Source organism: Rutilus rutilus (assembly GCF_951802725.1).
Source record: "Rutilus rutilus genome assembly, chromosome: 18".
NCBI classification, from domain to species: domain Eukaryota; kingdom Metazoa; phylum Chordata; class Actinopteri; order Cypriniformes; family Leuciscidae; genus Rutilus; species Rutilus rutilus.
In genome coordinates this window covers 11,949,911-11,969,156 of record NC_140231.1, presented here as the reverse complement: position 1 = coordinate 11,969,156, position 19,246 = coordinate 11,949,911, and the positions used below count along the sequence as shown (strand labels likewise).

Below are 19,246 nucleotides of genomic sequence, written 5' to 3'. Positions count from 1 at the left end.
AGATCCACAAGCACCCACAAATATTCAAACTTTCACCAAGTGTAAAACTCCCTTTAAAACAACGACATAGACTAAAAACAAACAGAACTAATTTGGGCTCGTTCTCGCTTAAGTCAACAGGAGACTACAGGAAAGGGCAATTTAAACGAACAAATACACCTGCAAATAAACAGGAAAGTAAACAAACTAGAAAAGAGGCCAGGCTGCGTTTTCCTGACACTCCAGCCCGGTGCCTAATGAATATGTGTACATGAAATGAGCCTTAATGAGCATTTCCTTCTCCCCCAATTAGCGTGTGAAGAGCAGTAGGTGGAATATTAAATGAGAGGAATACTAGGTCAACACAGCAGCCCTTAACCTGTGCGCAGAAGGAATGGACCTGCGAGATGAACACGTCTCAAGGGACACAAAAAAGAACCCGAGACGCCAGCGAGAAAGTTTTCCTCGTGCAGTCCAATGTTCTTTCATTTTCTTTATTTGGAAATGTGAACTCCTTTGTGACTTCCTCTCTTTTTGCAGCATATTGTGATTTAAAGATCAGAATACAGTTTGAAATACCCATTTAGCCTTTAGTGTATTTGCATGGAGTCTAATCTATATGACAAAACAAACCTTTATACAGATATACAAATAACATTTAAAGTCTTTAAATTCTGGCACCCAAAATATTGACACCTGTTTTCAGGGCGTATACACATTTGCGTGGTAAAATGTTCTCTACAATGAGAACATCCTTTGGGAAGTTCCACCTGGGAAGAACTAGCATTAGCAAGCAGCATTATTAACAGGTAGCAAATTGGATTTTTGCCCTGCATCCAAATATACTGTAAGTAAAAAACAGAACGTGAAAAAAGTAGTATGTCTAAATACATAGTATTCATAAAGCAGTAGGACGAAAAAAGTTACCTACTACTTCCATTGATATTACAAATGTCCGTATTTCATTCATAACATACTTTTTTTTTTAATGGTCACAAAGTTATTATTTAAATGTAGTACCTACTAAACAGTATGTAATTTTGGAATCAGTTAAGGGATGGTCACAATACACTTTTCCTTCCATTGACTTTCATTCATGTGCACGCGAATGCATCAGACTGGAAACGCAAGCTCATGCGAAGACTTTCGCATTTTGCTACGTTCCAAAGTTCAAGTTTGGTTAACTCTGACCTGTGAATTCGCATTACGTGAAGATGTGTGACCAGTAGAAGATCGATACGTCACGGCGTGACCTCTTGGCTGCATTAAAAGAACGCATATTTGCAGTAAAGTCAAGTTAATGGTATATTTTTAATATAAAACTACTTGTTATATGTTAAATTTATGTTAATACAGCATGGAGTGTGACATCATATCACGTCCGTAAAAAATGTTTGTGTCAAAGTCTAGTGAGACGGCGTCTTTGGTTAGCAAGCTAACAATTTAGCCTATAGCTCAGCATAGTGCCAAGTGGTTAAAAAAGCTCATCTGATTCTAATCATCTAAGCTCGGACAAGATTATCAAATTAAGGACAAATTTTTCGTATTTTTATGACGTCGAGTTAAAGGGTTAGTTCACCCAAAAATGATCCCATAGTTTACTCACCCTCAAGCCATGCTAGGTTTATACGGCTTTCTTCTTTCAGCCAAACACAATCGAAGTTATATTAAAAAATATCTTGGATATTCCAAGCTTTATAATGGGAGTGAATAGTAACTGAGATTTTGAAGCCCAAAAAAGCTCATCCATCCATCATAAAAGTAATCCATACGACTCCAGGGGGTTAATAAAGGCCTTCTGAAGCGAAGCGATATGTTTGTGTCAGAAAAATATCCATAATTATGACTTTTGTAAACTGTAATCACTGGCTTCCGGCAACGTCTGTCCGCGCGTTCACGAGAGTGTCAAGTTCCGACGCATGACGTAAGATGTAGGAGTAGTGTAAGCTAAGGTGAGAGTAGACTCCTCTCGCCGTTCAAATAGGGCTCGTTTTAGACGTCTAATTCGTGACCGGTGTTTTGTTTAGCTCTATCCTCTGTGCTTCCGTGATCATCATACCGGGTCACTCTTCCGCCGGAACTCGACTTGCGCATGGAAGCCAGTGATTACGGTTTATAAAGTTATAATAAATATGGATATTTTTGTAACTAAGTCACATCTCTCCGCTTCAGAAGGCCTTTGTTAACCAACCGGAGCCGTATGGATTACTTTTATGATGGATGGATGCACTTTTTTTGGGCTTCAAAATCTCACTCCCATTATAAAGCTTGGAAGAGCCAGGATATTGTTTATATATAACTCCGATTGTGTTTGGCTGAAAGAAGAAAGTCATTTACACCTAGGATGGCTTGAGGGTGAGTAAATTCTGGGATAATTTTCATTTTTGGGTGAACTAACCTTTTAAAACCATGCAGGTCTATACGTTCATCACTTTGTTTTCTCTGTAAACTGATAGTTGGAATTATTTAATTCTGGTTTGTGTATTGTTTTCTTTTATCGGTGCGAGTATCTCTGTCCGCCTTGGGGCAGCTTTCCTTCAGATGTGATAGTGACACCACACAGGAGACTGTGCAAGCCTGAGAGACAAAACCTGTTCCAACTCTTCCCTCAGAACCAGAGCAGAACACAAGCACCTGTCCTCACCCTTCTCCTCCTCTCTGCCTTCGTGTGTGTGTGTGTGTGTGAGAGAGAGAGAGAGGAGATAGAGCGCACATCATTTATCACTTGTGTTCTCGTCCAAAAATGTCGCTTTTGTGGGGTGACTTTCAACCGTGCTAACCTTGCCCCAAATTGCTAACTGTTTACTTTTTCTTTTCCAACATGTCATTGATTTTCCTCACCTAATATCTGTTCCTCATCGTTAACGCAAAGAGAAACACCGTGCGCCGTGAGGAGACCCTCTAACCCTCCAGCCGGAGAGCTCTCGAGGGCCGCTGGGGCCCCGCAAAGGGTCTTGGTTTAATTAAACCATCACAAACGCGCTTAGAACAGCAATCAACCTAATGATCAAAAAGGGTCTTCAAAGCCCATGGATGGTCCCCTTTGCACATATCTGAAGGAGGGGCTCGTGAATAAACAAACAAAAATGAAGATTAAAATACAAGGCTCGAAAAGCCAAGCGCATGCTGTTTGAGGACAGATCCCTGACTTGGAATGAAGTAAAGCAATCCTTTCGGTTTCCTTTTACGTTTGTTGTGACTTATTTACCAGCACGCTTATCTCAAAGGGCGAAACAATGGCGCACATTTCTATCAGAAATCATTACAGGCCATTTCAAATCATTTCCGCGCAGCTAATTTCATAATAGCGGAGGGAAACATTGATTGTAACCAGATGCTACATATCTACTCTGTGGAAAACTGGACAGAGCAATTACGCAGCACAAGTTTAGGCCTACCCATGCTCCCTCTCGCACACACAAATGTACACTAAGTGCTTCTACAGCCAAAGTGCTTCACATCAGCTTAAGCCAAATACATTAGCACATTATCATACAACACATATAGACTCTGGACTAGATTTTAAGTGTACAATTAAGTGATTTCTGAGAAACAAAAATCAACGAAAAACACGGTGGCACCTGCATAGCATGTTGTCAGGTCTATGTTATGCATATTGAACATTTGTCAAATTATATCAGACATCTATATTTCTTTATTTCTTATAGGACCTATGTTTCATCCTAATCAAGGTGTAAATGAAATGATCCTAGTGCTGTGGCTATTTTTTAAGTCAACATGAATGAAACTTTCCTGGGTTAATCTTAGTTTGAACTATTTAACTCCTCCAACAACCTGAGATTACTTTTCACCAATTTTCATCTTTTATTTCATCTTTTATCATCTACTTTTCATCAATTATTGATGGACAAAATCAAGCCCTGCCCTGCATTTCTCATTATACTTTGAAATATTTCTGGGAAGTTCATACTTGCCTGTTAGGAAGTCGTAATTCACGACATGTGTTGCATTCAAATCACTATTGTTGTAGCAATTACATTTAACAAATTGAATTCAATACAGATTCATTGCAACCGTCATGTTTTCCGTCTGACACAACTCAAAATCTCAGTGCTCAAAGAATTCCCCAGAATTCCAAAGATTTTCCTACTCGTAATTACAACTTTGTGGTGCCGTTTATGGTGTTCGACTCATAAATTTGAACTTTTTGACTTGAATGCTCCATTAATCACATTAAAATGGGCTGTAAATATGATTGATTTCAATGTTTGCTTAGCACATTAGCATTAATACCATGTCAATAATACAATTTCCTGTTTATACTGGACAGATCCCATCCAACATTTACAGTTTATGGTTCTGTGTCCACTCCAAATAAAGGTGTAATTGTATGCTTATGTGGCTCTAAATTGTCCTCCTAAACAAACAATATGTTAAAATTAGCCTCTCAGCTCTTGAAAACACCTATACATGTACAGTATGTAAACTTGGTCGCTTGGTTTTCACTCATAAATGTTGTTCAATGGTTTGGGATTCAATTAACAAAAATAATAGGCCATCTACAGATAAAACAGTGTTATTGATGTGTGTAAAAGTGTAGTGTTTACTATTTAACAAGAATAAATCATTCTTACATGCACTGCATGGCTTCGTTACACTTTTTTTTTAAAAGGCCTGTTTCAGTGGCCTGATTGTAAGATTAATGTTAGTGTGTGCTAAATGGTTTGCATATGAACCAAAACCACACATAATATCAGAATTTCCTTCTGCTCTTTAATGGAAGAAATGAGAGACCCTGCCTGCAGTGAGAGCAGCTCCTGTTGGCATTCAACCAGCCCTGAGTGAAAGAGAGGAAGAGAGGTAAAGAGAACGAGTGATTTATGGAGAGCTGGAGAGGGGGTTCACTCACTAAAGTCCCATTGAAACACAGTGCTCCTGGCCCCGGGCTTCACCATTCATCACCACGTACCACCCCGTCACTTTGTTTATCATCACCGACACACACACACAGAGGCCAAACAGTGCTTAAAATTCAATGGCCCTTTCGTGAAGATTCGGGAAAATTGGCCCTGAGTAATCTACGTTTGTGAGACTCTGATCTTTTTAACTTTAGATTCGTAGATTTGTGGTTGAGGTGCAGTCACGTTTCCCATTGTTCAGTGAATTTTCATTGGCAAAATCCAGTCATTTCAATAGGAATCCATGCAATCGTGAATTACGTTTGAGGGCAAGAGATTTCCCCATCGGGATCAAGTTGGTCAGGCGAATGTGCCATGTTGACCAACAGAAAATGGTTTGAAAATGACTTTGTGAGCTGTGCTTCATACATCACTACACTTTTGACAATGGATATTACCAAAATGACATTTAAATTTTAGGGATTAAACTTCAGCGTATATAAATTCCACACCATGTGTGCTACAAATATAAAGTATACCTCAAATTAAGCTGCTTTTTGAGTACACAAGTGATAATACTTTTCTGAGAGATTAGACTTATGATTATAACCTGTCAGGCAAAAAAGTCCCATAGACCATGTAGGGGCCAGAATATCAGAGACTTATGCTGCATCCAAAAAGTCATACTTCCCTACTATATAGCATGCGAAAAACAGTATGTGACGAGTAGTATGTCCGTATACTCATAAAAGTGCCCGGATCACCTACTACTTCCGGCGAGATTCTTAAGTGTGCATATGATGGACACTTTATTATCCCATGAGGCCACGGGAGAGGATTTGTGAATGGCAGTGAAGCGACGCAACTGACGCTGGTAGGTCACATGATAATGACAACATGGCAAATATAGTACGTCCGTTATATTCATACTGCACATATTCATACTATATAGAACGTACTTTTTCAGCAGTCGTGAAGTAATTACTTATTCAAAATAAGTACTTACTCGAGAGTATGCGGTTTCGGACGCAGCCATGGGGATGGCTTTTTTGAATTAGGCCAATAAGCAACATCCTAGCAGCTGCACAGCAACATCCTGGCAACCACCCAGAACACCCTAGTATTGTGGTGGCAAGTCTTGCAAACAGCATTCACATTTTCAGCAGAAAATATAAAAATCTACTCTTCTGATGAGATTTTAAAATCTGTCACAGGTCATATAAGGGGTTTTAATACATAAAACATTAAACATGCAAAAACAAAGATAAATAGGTTAAAAAAAACTTGGAGAAAGAGGATATGAAGTAAAGGGGGGATGAATTACTGAAGGTCAATAAATAGACACACACTAACATGAACAGAAGAGAATTCATAACAGCATGTAACACGCTTGGACAGCACATCGCAGAAGTAAACTAGAGCAGACATATTTGATATAATCATGGCCAATCTTTACTAAGTCAATCCTCTCAGGTGTTCAAGAGAGACCCGCTGCTGTGTGTGTAGGTTAAAATGGTAGTGCAGAAGTCTATTGATACGTGTTTGAAGATATAAAGTCTGTGTGACGGTGAGTTTGGAATCGGCTGGAATGATCAGGAGAGATATTGAGTATTAAAGATAAAAAAAGAAAGTTTCCAGACACATTAATAAAATATGGTCGGAGGCCAGGTGCACACTGAATCTCTTTAAGAGAGCCTCAGGGCATCTTTGCATTGTCTCCTCCCAGCAGCCCTGTGTGTGTGATGTGCGTTAGGGGCCGCCACCTGCTGTACCAACACACACTCGCGCACAAGTTACGCTCCAGAAACGGTGCCCACACACACCACGACATCTGAGATTCTCACACACACACCTCTATATCTTTGTGTCATAGAAAAATAAATAAAAACATTTTCTTATAATGATAAATGATGCACTTAGCTGCTCTAACAGCTCTCTTGCACTCATCTACACACACAGGCCATAAATATGAACTTCATACATGTTCAGTTAAGCTCCTAATTAAGTCATTAATTAAAAGAGAAGTGTTGTGACGCTAATATACTGCCAGTCTAAACCAACGGGTGTAAATTTAACTAACGAGCATCGGTCCGCATTAAAATGTTGCGCGTGGTGTCAATACACTCGGCAGCGTTAAACTGACATCATCTAGGAGTCAGCTGCAATTTACTACATTGTTCCTGAGACGGTGTTTAAAACTTGATCTACATCTCACATGTGAGTGGTGTGTTTTCCACATGGGCTTTTGTATTGTTACTACAATACATTCACTAATAACTGCATGGATTATTTGGAAGTGGATTTACTTGTGGATTGTAGCTAACAAAAATGATCATGAGCGTTGTAATGTTTGAAGTGGATGTCATAATAAATGTCAGTAGACCGGGAAGATTTTAAAACGAGAGGTTCATTCATAAATCCGTAAGATCTTACCGTCATGCTGTGGAAATACAAACCGGAAGACAGAACGCAACGAAAAGGGGCGGGGCTGCATAAGGTCTATACATGTTATACATGTATTTTCTATATATAAAATTTCATCTTAACACATTTATAAGGCCACCCAGAGTGATTGTTTATACATGTGGTTTTAGTTGTTAATTTTTCCCCCCGAAAATTTAGAATACATTTTAGTACCAAAGTTATTGATGAAGTTATTCAACTCACAGAATTTGTATTGGGTTCAAGTTTTCCACACAAATATATCGTGTTGACAAACAGAAAGTTGATTGGTTTGAAAGTGACTCCTGTGTAAGTGGTGCACTATTTTCCCACAAAGATTTTGTTGCACTTTTACACAATGTCTACGCTGCAAGTGGGTGTTTTAGTGTGATACAGTGAGGAACTAACCTTTCTCTTTAAGGATTTTCTTCATATTGATGCCGGAGTCTCGTTCTTGCAGTTCTCCGTCGGTCTGGTTCAAAACTGCACACATAAAGAGAAAACCTGTTTAAAAAGATTCCTCAAGGTTGTCCCCAGAAGTCATGCAATTCTAACAAAACATCCCATTGAGAGCATGTGAGAACACTCACATTTTTTTTCTATGGGTAGGTTAGTCTGTAGTCATTATTATTATCTTTATAAAAAACATTGTCTATGGATTGTCCGCATTGAAACTAATTGTGCTTGTGTGTCTGTACTGACCCAGGCGTTCGAGACTCTGTGTGTGTGGGTTTGGTGAGCTGGACACACTACTGCTGGGGTGGGAAGAGGGCTGTGATCCGGGACGAGGGGCTTCCTCCAGAGACGGAGCAGGAGACGGACTGTCCTGTACACACTCCTGAAACACACACAAACAGATTCAGTTCACGTATTCTTTACAAAGGACTCAAACAGGCCTGCCACTTTTAACTGAACAAAATGAAATAAATAAATATATATTAACAAAATATTAACAAAAACTATAATAGTACATTATACTAAAATTATTTCCATCAACAATATCTGATTTTCCCACAGAAAAAAAAAAAAACACAAATTAAATATCTTTGACATCTCAACTGTTTCTTCTAAACAGCAATGAGGTAACATGGAGACTTTCCCTTGTCTCCTGCTTGTCGATTTTTCTCCAGAGGATAATACCCCGTGTTTGCCTTTCAGAGATCTCAACAATATCTCATATTTTTAAAAGATATTATCTACATTGTCTCATTCGTTTCTATAGCTCTTTACTCTTACTTTACGTCACCGATTGCCTCATTTTTGTCTTTTATTTTCCCAAAAGAATTTTAGGGAAAACATCTGGGACAGAGTTGATTCTTAAATGAAACATAACTGGGAAGTCAATTCTTCTAGAGGAATGAAAGATCAACCAACATTTTCTTTTATCATAGTAAAAACACATTCTGTTGTGGTACCCAGACAGAAGCTATTGCTATTTAGTGTGTGGCAGTGAATATCTATGTAAAAGTGTGCATGCGTGTGTGTGTGTGTGTGTGTACTGTACGCCTCAGGCCATTTCTGCATCTCAGAGAAACACACAAGTGTCCTCCTCCAACTGTAAATTGACTCACACTCTCCTCTCAGGGGGAACATGGCAGTAAGATAACAGATAGTGTTTGTCTTAAAAGCCTGCATCTAATATTCCCTAACACACGCTCCGCACGGACCCAACAGAACATTTATTCTCTTATTCCTCCTCGGAGTATTTGGAATCAAACTCTCTCTTGTAGAAATTAAGACGGTTTGGTATACAGCTCTGTCCCAGGTGTTAAATGGCTCATAGAGCGAGACAGACTCGTATCTAACGTGTCACTGGAGCAAGACACCAATCCGATGGGATCTGCAGCTGATGTGAAAATGAGCTGACTCTAGCTGAGAGCCCTAATGAATGACTTTTCTGCGTTCGACCACTGAAGTCTCAACTTCGTGTCTTGTGCGTGTTACCTTGATGACGGACGCTCCTGCTCTGGACAGGGGGCTGTGCATCTGAGCAGCTGCGGCCATGTTGGCGATGGTGTTCAGGTGGTTCATCTGGTTCATCGCCATGGCAACGGAGGCAGGCGGCAGACTGACGGGCAGCAGGGGGTGGGGCATCATCATAAACGGCAGGTCCAGCCCTGAGAGAGGACGACAGAGAGAGATAGCAATCACTTTGGTTTATCTCGCTTTATATTTAAAGGCAAAACTAAGACAATGATATTAAAACACCAAATACAGTATACACACCTTAGTCTATCCTGATGTCATATAGAAACTCATTTGCACAAGTCTTAAAGTTACGGTAGTCTGTTTAATGCTTAAGGTCATGAGACATTTTTATTATAACTTTAAAAATGTAAATTTTTTATTCTAAGATTCTTTGATGAATAGTACTAGTAATTTGTTCACATATGTTTGTTTTTCTTCTTTTGAGAGGTGAGACAGGCCTAAAATGCAGAAACCTGCAATACAGGAAAACTATGAATACTTTTTAAAGGCCATGTTAAAATACTCTATTTGACCAGGGTGACACGGCGACACTGGCTCAACCACTGGCGTAAGCTTGGGGCAGGACTATCAGTTTGTCTGACCAATGTTAGATGGGGGTGTTCAGGAAATATTCCTGTTCTTACTGGCCATGATTCATCGGCAGATTGATTTGTCAGTGCTGACCGATTAATCAATGCAGATTTGTCATGCTAAAGAAAATGTATCATCACTTTTTAATTGTAAAATGTTTCCTTTCTGTTTTTGAACTGACTTCTCTTTTATGGTAATGTAACCAAGCCGATAATACCATAGCCAAAATTATCGTAGCTCACGTTTCATAATCCAATCAAACCCTAGTGGATAGAATAAAGCTCAATGTTTCCCTCAGTTTCACTCAAAGTACATCACTTTAAAGAAGTCAAATGTACTTCAAATACTGTTCATGTTGTCATTAAACAAAAAAAAACGTGGTATAAGAAACCATGAAAATGATTTGATAGTCATGAATACACTATCCACCTTATTTTTAACATAAGAGCGAACCAAAAGAATAAACCACTGAACCAAAGAACGATAACAAACACGACGTGTGGCTCAATCGGACCGAGAGGAATCAATGCACCTGGAGCTGGCGTGAATGAGTGGATGTGATGAATGAATGACTCACGGTTAGCCAGGAGATGACTCTGCTGTAGGGAAGAGAGATGAGACCCTGACAAGCCGTGCTGAGCGGAGAGGCCGATGTGAGCCAGACCGTGCTGGGCTCCGGAGGGGGGGGACTGGAGTTTCTCTTTATCCCAGGACGACTCACTGCCGCCTGGAGACAGAGAGGGAGGGTTGAGTGAGAGTCTGGATCCCTATACAGAGCCAGGACTCCAGGTGTAATCACAGAGACAAGACTGGAGAATACGGATAAAAACCATTTCCCTTGCTCTTTTGAAATAAAATGTTGGATTTGCACTATGCAAAAATATTATAAGAGCTCAAACACCCTAGTCCAACCTGGTGTAATATAAAAACTCATTTGCATATAATCTCATTTGCTTATGCTCTCTTTGTTGGGCAGTTGTGGCCTAACGGTTAGAGAGTTGGAATTGTAACCTGAAGGTCGTGTAACCCGAAGGATTCCCGTGCCCTTGAGCAAGGCACCTAACCCACAAATTTCTCCCTGGGCGCGACTGCTCCGGGTGTGTGTGTGTGTGTGTGTGTGTTCACTACTCACTGCTACAAATGTGTGTGTGCACTACTTGGATGGGTTAAATGCAGAGGACAAATCCCAATGGTGTGGTGTGGGTTACCATACTTGGCCTTCACATCACTTCACTCACTTATTTTTAAAAAGGAAGGTTCCAAAAGGGAATTTTTGCAGCGATGCCATAAGAAGAACCACCTTTCCGTGATCAGTTTTCTTAGAGTGAAGAACATTTTAATAATCTAAAGAACCTTTTTCAACTACGCAGAATCTTTAGTGGTTCCATGGATGTTAAAGGTTCATTATGGAACCATCGATACCAATAAAGAACCTTTATTTTTAAGAGAGTAAGTCTAAAAGTTACAGTAGTCTGTTTAATGCTGAACGTCATTCGAGAGGATGGAAAATGAGACCATGAATTATATTTTATTATTAGAAAAGACCAAAGTTATTTGATCAAAGATGCAGTAAAAACTATTTTAAATATATTTAAAAAAAGTATAGATTTTAATATAAATGATTGCTGTGTTGGAAAAGCTGAATTATCAGCATCATTACTCCAGTCTTCAGTGTCATGTGATCCTTCAGAAATCATTCTAATATGCTGATTTGGTGCCCAAGAAACATTTCTTATTATCAATTTTGAAAATTAAATGCTGCTTAATTTTTGTGGAAACTATGATGCTTTTTTTATTCCAAAGATTCATTGATGAATAGAAAGATTTATTTTAAACAGAATTTGTTTTTGCGTTTTACGTTCGAGTTTAATTTACATTATTGTAATTCTCATTACTGTAATGCAAAATTTTACAACATTATAGAAAATATGTGATGATATGTTTTAATTATAATCAGCAGGATTTAAAGGCAGAACAACCACAAAACGTGTATAAAAAACATTTAAAAATATATAATCTATAAAAAAAAAAAAAAGAGAACGGTTGTAAGAGACACTTATAGAGGGTGTTTTAAAATGATATTACAGTAAAGGAAGGACAGAAAATGTCAGTGCAGTGGGGATTCGAACGCGTTACAGTACAGCCTGATTCAACTCTATACGTTCCTGTGAGCACGATCACACTTTTCTTAAGTCTCGAGTCTGACCGCCTCCACAACTTCAGACCCAACTCGTGCACAAAATCCCATCTCTTCCCAGGCTGTTGAAGAGTTAACCCCTCTGCCAATCACGCTAAACTCATCCCAGAACGGATGACATCTGGGAATTAATCGCTGGAATGAAATGCAGCAGAAAAGCTAGCTGCTAAGTGTCATAAAACAACTTAAGTTGAATTAGTTGAGAGAAGAGGGAGAAAGATTGCAAAGCAGAGGAGAGGAAATCATTGTCTAATTCTGCCTAATAAGCAACGGAGGTCCTACGAGTGATCCAGCAGATGGTGTTTTTGCAACAGATTGCAGTGAGTGATTCTTTTAATAATAATACGAATTAAAATCTCTCTCTGTAGAACGCGGGGGCGCCGTTCATCGGGGAGTCGTTTGAATGAGCAGGAAAAAACAGCCTGATAAAGTAATGGCTATGCCCAAACACCTGAGGCCGAAGCGGAGAGCGCGTACACACTGTGTGTGCGAGTGTGTGTGTGCGAGATGAAATGAGTGGGGCGGACGGCTGATGAAACACAAAACGATGAGGGAGGAACCGTGCGTTCGTGACATTTGATATCAATACACAATCCATAAGCAATACGTGTCCTGTGTAATGAAGTCGTAATAGGATGTAAACTGCTTTAGAATGAATTCTGAAGCCATTTGTGAGGCCCATCAGTGCGTAATGATGCATAGATATCACTGTAATCAGTTTTAGTATCCCTTCAACATGATGTAAATATTGAACGTTACAACGCAAAACCAGAACGGTGTCCACACTGTATTTTCCTAAATTGCTTTCTAATCTCCTAGAATGGGATTCATGTTTTATAAATATTCCTATTCGGAAGACAGGCAGAAAATAACATAACTAAGGAAAAGTGAGAGGTTTTCTGAAAAAAAAAAAAAAAAAGGTCTGGTCTGGAATGTCATGAGGATGAGCAGCTGATGGCATAATTTGTATTTTTTGAGTGAACTATCCCTTTAAGAGAGACATAGATGAAGAGGGACAGAGAGCAAAAGTGTTTGCATTGCAAATTCCACATGACCTATATTTGCTCTTGTCTAATATAATTAATTTCTGAACATACGAGCAGAGCTCAGAGGTCCCGCAGTATAGGTGCTAAATAGCCAACGGATGTTTCTTCAGCAATAGCCATTTTTAGCCCTGTGGACTTAAAATAAACTCTTTTAAAACACGCTTTTTACACTCTTACTAGTTTATTTAAAGTGCCTAATGCCAACAGTATATACATTTATCATTGGAGAGTTGTGCCTTTTTGTTTAAAAGTCATGAATGTTTCCAAAACAGTGTCATTTCCATCACATCTGACATGATGTATTGTGTTTAAAAACATTCTCTAGTGGAAATCACATTCTAAAAAATTTTTGGGGAATAAAATGGCTGATTAAGGTTTCATATCTAGCATTTCATTGTCAATTTGAGCCATATTCTTTAACGGATTGAAATAGCTCTATACATACATATAATTTAGTAATTAAAAAATATATGTTTGTGGACGTCACAAATGAGTGAAGTAAATATGTGAAAATAGGTATATGAACAACCGTTCAAAAGGTTGAGTCAGTAAGTTTTTTTTTATACTTTTATAAAGCATTAACATAAAATTGATCAAAAGTGACAGTAAAGTAAATTTACAATGTTACAAAAGATTTATATTTCAAATCAATGCATTAATTTATCAAATAATGCAGAAAAAAAATGTGTCATGGTTCCCACAAAAAAAAAAGAAAAAAAAAAGAAGCAGCACGACTGTTTTCAACATTGATAATAATAATAAATGTTTCTTGAGCAGCAAATCAGCATATTAGAAAGATTTCTGAACGATCATGTGACACTGAAGACTGGAGTAATGATGCTGAAAATTCAGGAATAAATTACATTTTAAAATATTTTTAAATAATATTTCACAGTATTACTGTTTTTACTGTGTTTTTGATCCAATAAATGCAGCCGTGGTGAGCATGAATAAACAATGAAAGCACAATAAAAAGTTTCCAAGACCATTTTAAAGTGACCTTCAATTGAGAAAAAAAAGAAAGAAAAGAAATCTGTTACAAAATTCAACTCTTGGGACAGAAAAGTGCCTTCGCGTAAAGAAACACATGTGCATGTATGCGTGAGTTTGTCTCACTCTGTTCCACTACATCATTAAACGGGCTTCATAATGATCACACAGCGTCTAAAGCACCATTTCTCCGTTTTATTATATATATCCCACAACTCATCGCTGTGACCTCTGTAACAGGCTAACTGCAGTGGTAGTCTCTGCGAGTGTGTGTGTGTGTGTGAGAGAGAGAGAAAGCACGCAGTATATCAGAGCGAGTGTGGAGTTGAACTATCCACAGCTCTGGTGCTGATGGCCCATTTGGGTTTAGTCCAAGAGCTCCTCCAGTGTTGGCTGCTAAAGTAATTAGCCTAAAAGTGATGCCAGCCAGTACAGATAGAGGAAGAGTAAGCAAGCAAGAGAGATGGAGAGTGTCTATGTTTCGGCATCCCGTCCAGACGTCAGTCATGCTTTGAGAATGTGTCCATCACCGTGATGCTCCTTAACCACACGCTGACAGAGCTGGTTAACTGCATCCCTTTTTAAAAAGTCTGCCGTAATTGCGACACGCATCTATGGGCACGTGCACAGATACACTATTCCCCACTGCCCCCATGTGAAACTCAACCGTACTGAGCTTTCCGGAATTTATGTCAACCAAAATCAAGCTTTTTTTGTCAAAATCATTAACACGTCAATGATCAAACTCGCTCCGAAAACATCTTCCATTTGACTCACACTCGCGGTCACACACTCTCTGCCGTCATTTACGGTTCATTCAAGGTATTTGATCACTATGTGTGTTTCCTCTCCCATTTGAGCTACAGGAACAGTTATTTTTATTTGCACAGATGTGCTGGCTTGAACGTCATGAGTAGCAAAGGCTCATGAATATTAATTAGGTTGTGCACAAATAATTCAGAATGATTCCTTACAGTTTTGATGGTCAATGTGGTGTGTTGATCCAGAAATCAGGTCTGTGGTGGAGCTTTTGCCCTTTTCCCAGTCACAAATGAACCTATTTAACAAGTTCCTATCATTCTCACGGTTAATTTAGGCGGTCAAATGACTATATCAGGACTATGATATAAGTGATATGATATAAGTCACGTATATGATATACAGTAAGTATATCTTATGGTATAAGATATGATATAAGTCAAGTGACTATATTTGAAAACTTCATTCCTACATCTGCCTCTATCAGTCTTGGGTTTTTGCAGGTCAGTGGATAAACACATGGATCAGTAATTGAATCCCAAACATGGCTAGTTGGTCCAGTGCAGAGTCAGAAATTAATGGGTTAATGGGCTGTCGTGATTAAAGTAAAAGCATCAGAATTATTTTTGCACATTTTTTGCAGTGTTGAGAATAACAAATCTATTGCATTTATTTTACATTTAAGTCTTTCCCCGCCATTGAAGGAAATTTCTGGGAGGGTGCGCTATGACACATCTTCTGAAAGAGTACTGAGTCTCCTGATCAAAACACAGGTGAAGAAGAACCAGAAACAAGCGATATCATACGTAAGCAGATGCATATGTAATCATCAACATTAAACAGCATATAAATCAAAACTGCCTAATGTTACTGAATGAAATGTCGACCCAGGACGAGCTGTAGGACTGTGCAAGCGTTAGGGGTGTTGATGGACTCAATCTACCCCATCTGTGTTTTGATCATCGTTCTGGATCCGATCCAGACATAGTCTTTGACAAAAACGCGATTTTCTCAGCTTTTTGCTCAAAATGTTGCTTTTTTTTATGAAACTTGAATGGAAATGCATGAAGCTAGATCAAAACAGGTTTTTTTTTTTTTTTAAGCATAGCAGAGGGTCTGTTCTTTCTTTTGACATATTGTATGGTAAGACATTCATGCAACAAATTATTCTGGGGGCCATGACAAATTTTCATGACATGAAAATTATTAAAAAAACACTGGCAGCGGCTGGCAACTTTTTTTTTTTTTTTAAACACTGGCAGGTAAAGAGTTAATAAGGTAAGTTAAAAAATGCCCCTGGAAATCAATTCCAGCGAGCAAATATTGCCTTTTAATGGAAAAGTAAATCTCTGAACCTGGTCCAGTGGCAACTTTGAGCACGAGGGGTTCAGGTTTCTAATTTGTCCCATATAACGTTTTATCTAGTAAACCAAAATTGCAGTTGTGTGTCAGGAAGTGGGAACACATTTGTTTGCATTGTGTGGCTTCACTTCCATGGAATGGCGTGCAAGCTGTGAGATTTCCATGACTGTTAACGCAAAAACCACCCAACAAGACATTAACAATATTACAGCCGTAATACTTTTCCACATAACGTTTACTTTCTAAGTTTGCTTTTATTTTTAAAGTGCTTAATGTTTCCGACTGAACTGTTAAGTGATGTCAAAATAGTAGTCCCTCTTGTGACACTTCATCATCCAGGTAGGAAAACTTATCGGCCAATGCCGATAATAAAAAAATGGCAAGTATCGGCCAAAAGATTGGTCTTGGCTATATAACGATCACGACTAGTCTTTATGTGTGGGAGAAACTGTACGTTTCCTTTTCCTTTAAACCACTGAAGTGGAGTGTTTGTTGGCCAGTCAGACTCACCATCTGGCACCTAAGCCTGCCTTCACCTACAGAGTCCCACCGTTCACTGCCTGGAGACTCAAGTACATGCGTGTGTGTGAATAATATAACACTGGCCAGCGCATTAGCACTGAGGTCAAAAGTATGGTGTCTTAAAAGGCTCACGTCATTAGTAAGCACAAAATATGCTTCAGAAAACGACACAGATCAAAACAAGAGCGAGCAAGCTTTGATCAGAGAATATACAAATATTCTAGGGCTGGGTCGTTACTTTTTCTGTGGCCTGTGAATCATCTTCTCGGCCGTGTTGTTTGGGCCTGTGATGGGTTTAGGGTCTTCAGGCCCCCGTTTGAGCGGTCGCATGTGTTGATGTTGGCTCTGTCAGTAAACAGTGTGTGTATGTTTATGCCTTTGGTCAGTGAAAAATCAGCAAGTGTTTGCGTGTGTTTAATCCAACCCAAACAACATCCTGGGCTAAACGTCTCACACTCAAGTGCAGAGAGGATTCTGGTACCTGAGTCACAATGTGACCCAGGCAAGTGTGACAATAATCTTTACAATGCAAAATTATTGACTAGATCTCGGATAAAAAGGACATCCCACCCCAAACTCCATTGGGCCAATGTTGCTATGTTAGCCTGGCCCGATTCATTTCAGCAAATCAGTCGTTTCGAACAATGTTGTTTCAATGTTGCTCAAAAAAGCAAAACACTGCTTTGGTTTTGGATATGTTGCCTATGTTACATTAATTCCATTCATAACAACGTGATGCCATTTTCAACCTCAATATAATTCGCGTTTATAATAAAAATAAAAATAAATCATAAACGTAATTTCAGTATTTTTATTAAATAAAACGATTTGCTATACATCAGTCAAATCCACGGTTGCTCTTATCATTTATCTCGTGTTTAATCCTTACGAATCAGACGACCCTCATTACGAAGTTCATTTGAATCAGGTATTATTTAAAAAAAAGCAATGTTTCATGTCAATGTTTGTGTTCAAGTGACACAAGTTACCATTAAATTGTTAAATTTGGAACTGATATGTGTAAGGTCTCATCTTGAGTAAAAGGCAATATTAGTGCTGAACATCTGTCTTGCATGTCAATGGTTAACGTATAAACCACAAACAACACCTCTGAAGTCATATGTGTTCACTGTTCGTCATGTATAGCAACAAAACTCACGGTATTGCTTTGGTTCCGCCGTCTATTTAAAACTAAACATACTGTGTGACACACACACACACACACACACACAAACGCATTCATTAATATCGTTATGCCGGCAAACCTTACAGTCTCATACACACAAATCTACACACACACACACACACAAACTGTCCGGGAGCGCATTAACAGCTTGTAGCGGGTACGGGCAGAGGACGGCACGCTGGCACTCTGTTTGTCATATTTCTTGTGGGCCTCGCCATCTGCCGGGGTGGCATTTTCATGGCTGTTTACCCTGACTCCCGCCAAGGAATCATCTGCCACCGCATAATGCAGCCCGCAAAAAAAAGGGGGGATTAAGTTGGTAATGCAACTGAGACTATTGCTAATTTGGTGTAATTGGGAAGAAATGAAGATAAATGAGGGCGAGAGAAGGAGAGGCAATCAGTACGGCAGGCAGTACAGCTGTGCTTTTGGCCAAACTCAAGCCCCCCTGCCCTCACCCCTTCCGAGCATCACCCCCCCCCCCCGTCACGTCACCCCGTGCTCAACAAGGTGCATGCAAATTCAAGCTAATGACAAATACACTGGGCTGACACACACAGCACAGGTTACTGCCTTATCGTCCATCTCGCTGGTGTGGATTTCAGCTTATAGGTGGAAACAGGTGACCTTCACACACGAATTCTCTAACTTTGAGATATAAATAAATAAATCCCTAATATAATATATATTTTAGAAATAAATAAATAAATAAAACTAAACAACAACAAAAAAATAATGGCACAAAATGGCACATTTATTTGTTTTGTTTTATTAGTCATTGTTTTTTTATGTCTGTATAGTATTATTAATGTTTATTTCAATTTTATTTTGAGCTATTTTAGTACATCAAGTTAAACTAAATGAAACTAGCTGAAATAAAATATGCTTTTTTATATAATTTATTTGTAGTTAAATTTTTTTCAGGTAGCAAAAATGTTTTATGGTGTTAGTTTTAGTTAAAGGCGCAATATGTAAGGCACAATATTTTTTGTATAACAATGTTATATATTTTGTTGACTTGTGTACTTACATTATCCCAAATGTTTCCAACACTTGTTAAAATTGCTGATTTCTCTGGATTTAAACAGTGTAACGGACCGTGTCATTGCCTCACCTGTCAGTGACGTCATATCCGATTCGATTTCCGGTCTCACTTCCGTAGAAACCATGGAAACACCAAAGATGCTTTAATATATTATGTGTTTTAATAGACAGGTGAGCAACTCTTTTACCTTTATCTACAGAAAACTAATCACTGTTATTCTCATTGTTTGAATCTCGTTTTCTTGATTTACCGTGAGTTTACCGTTGATTTACCATGTTTGTAGCTTGCCTCAGAGACAAC

The 19,246-nt window shown here is 38.8% G+C and overlaps 1 protein-coding gene across 2 annotated transcripts in view; it reads right to left on the bottom strand.

Moving 5' to 3' along the window:
• Positions 1-19,246, bottom strand: part of dacha (dachshund a) — a 158,320-nt gene that overhangs the window by 21,840 nt on the left and 117,234 nt on the right. For both annotated transcript variants that reach the window (XM_084386715.1, XM_084386714.1), the window contains exons 4-7: positions 10,417-10,566; positions 9,225-9,397; positions 7,983-8,118; positions 7,689-7,763 (exon numbers count right to left, since the gene is read on the bottom strand). In XM_084386715.1, coding sequence (XP_084242841.1) covers positions 7,689-7,763; positions 7,983-8,118; positions 9,225-9,397; positions 10,417-10,566 — 534 coding nt within the window. The remainder of the gene's footprint in view (positions 1-7,688; positions 7,764-7,982; positions 8,119-9,224; positions 9,398-10,416; positions 10,567-19,246) is intronic.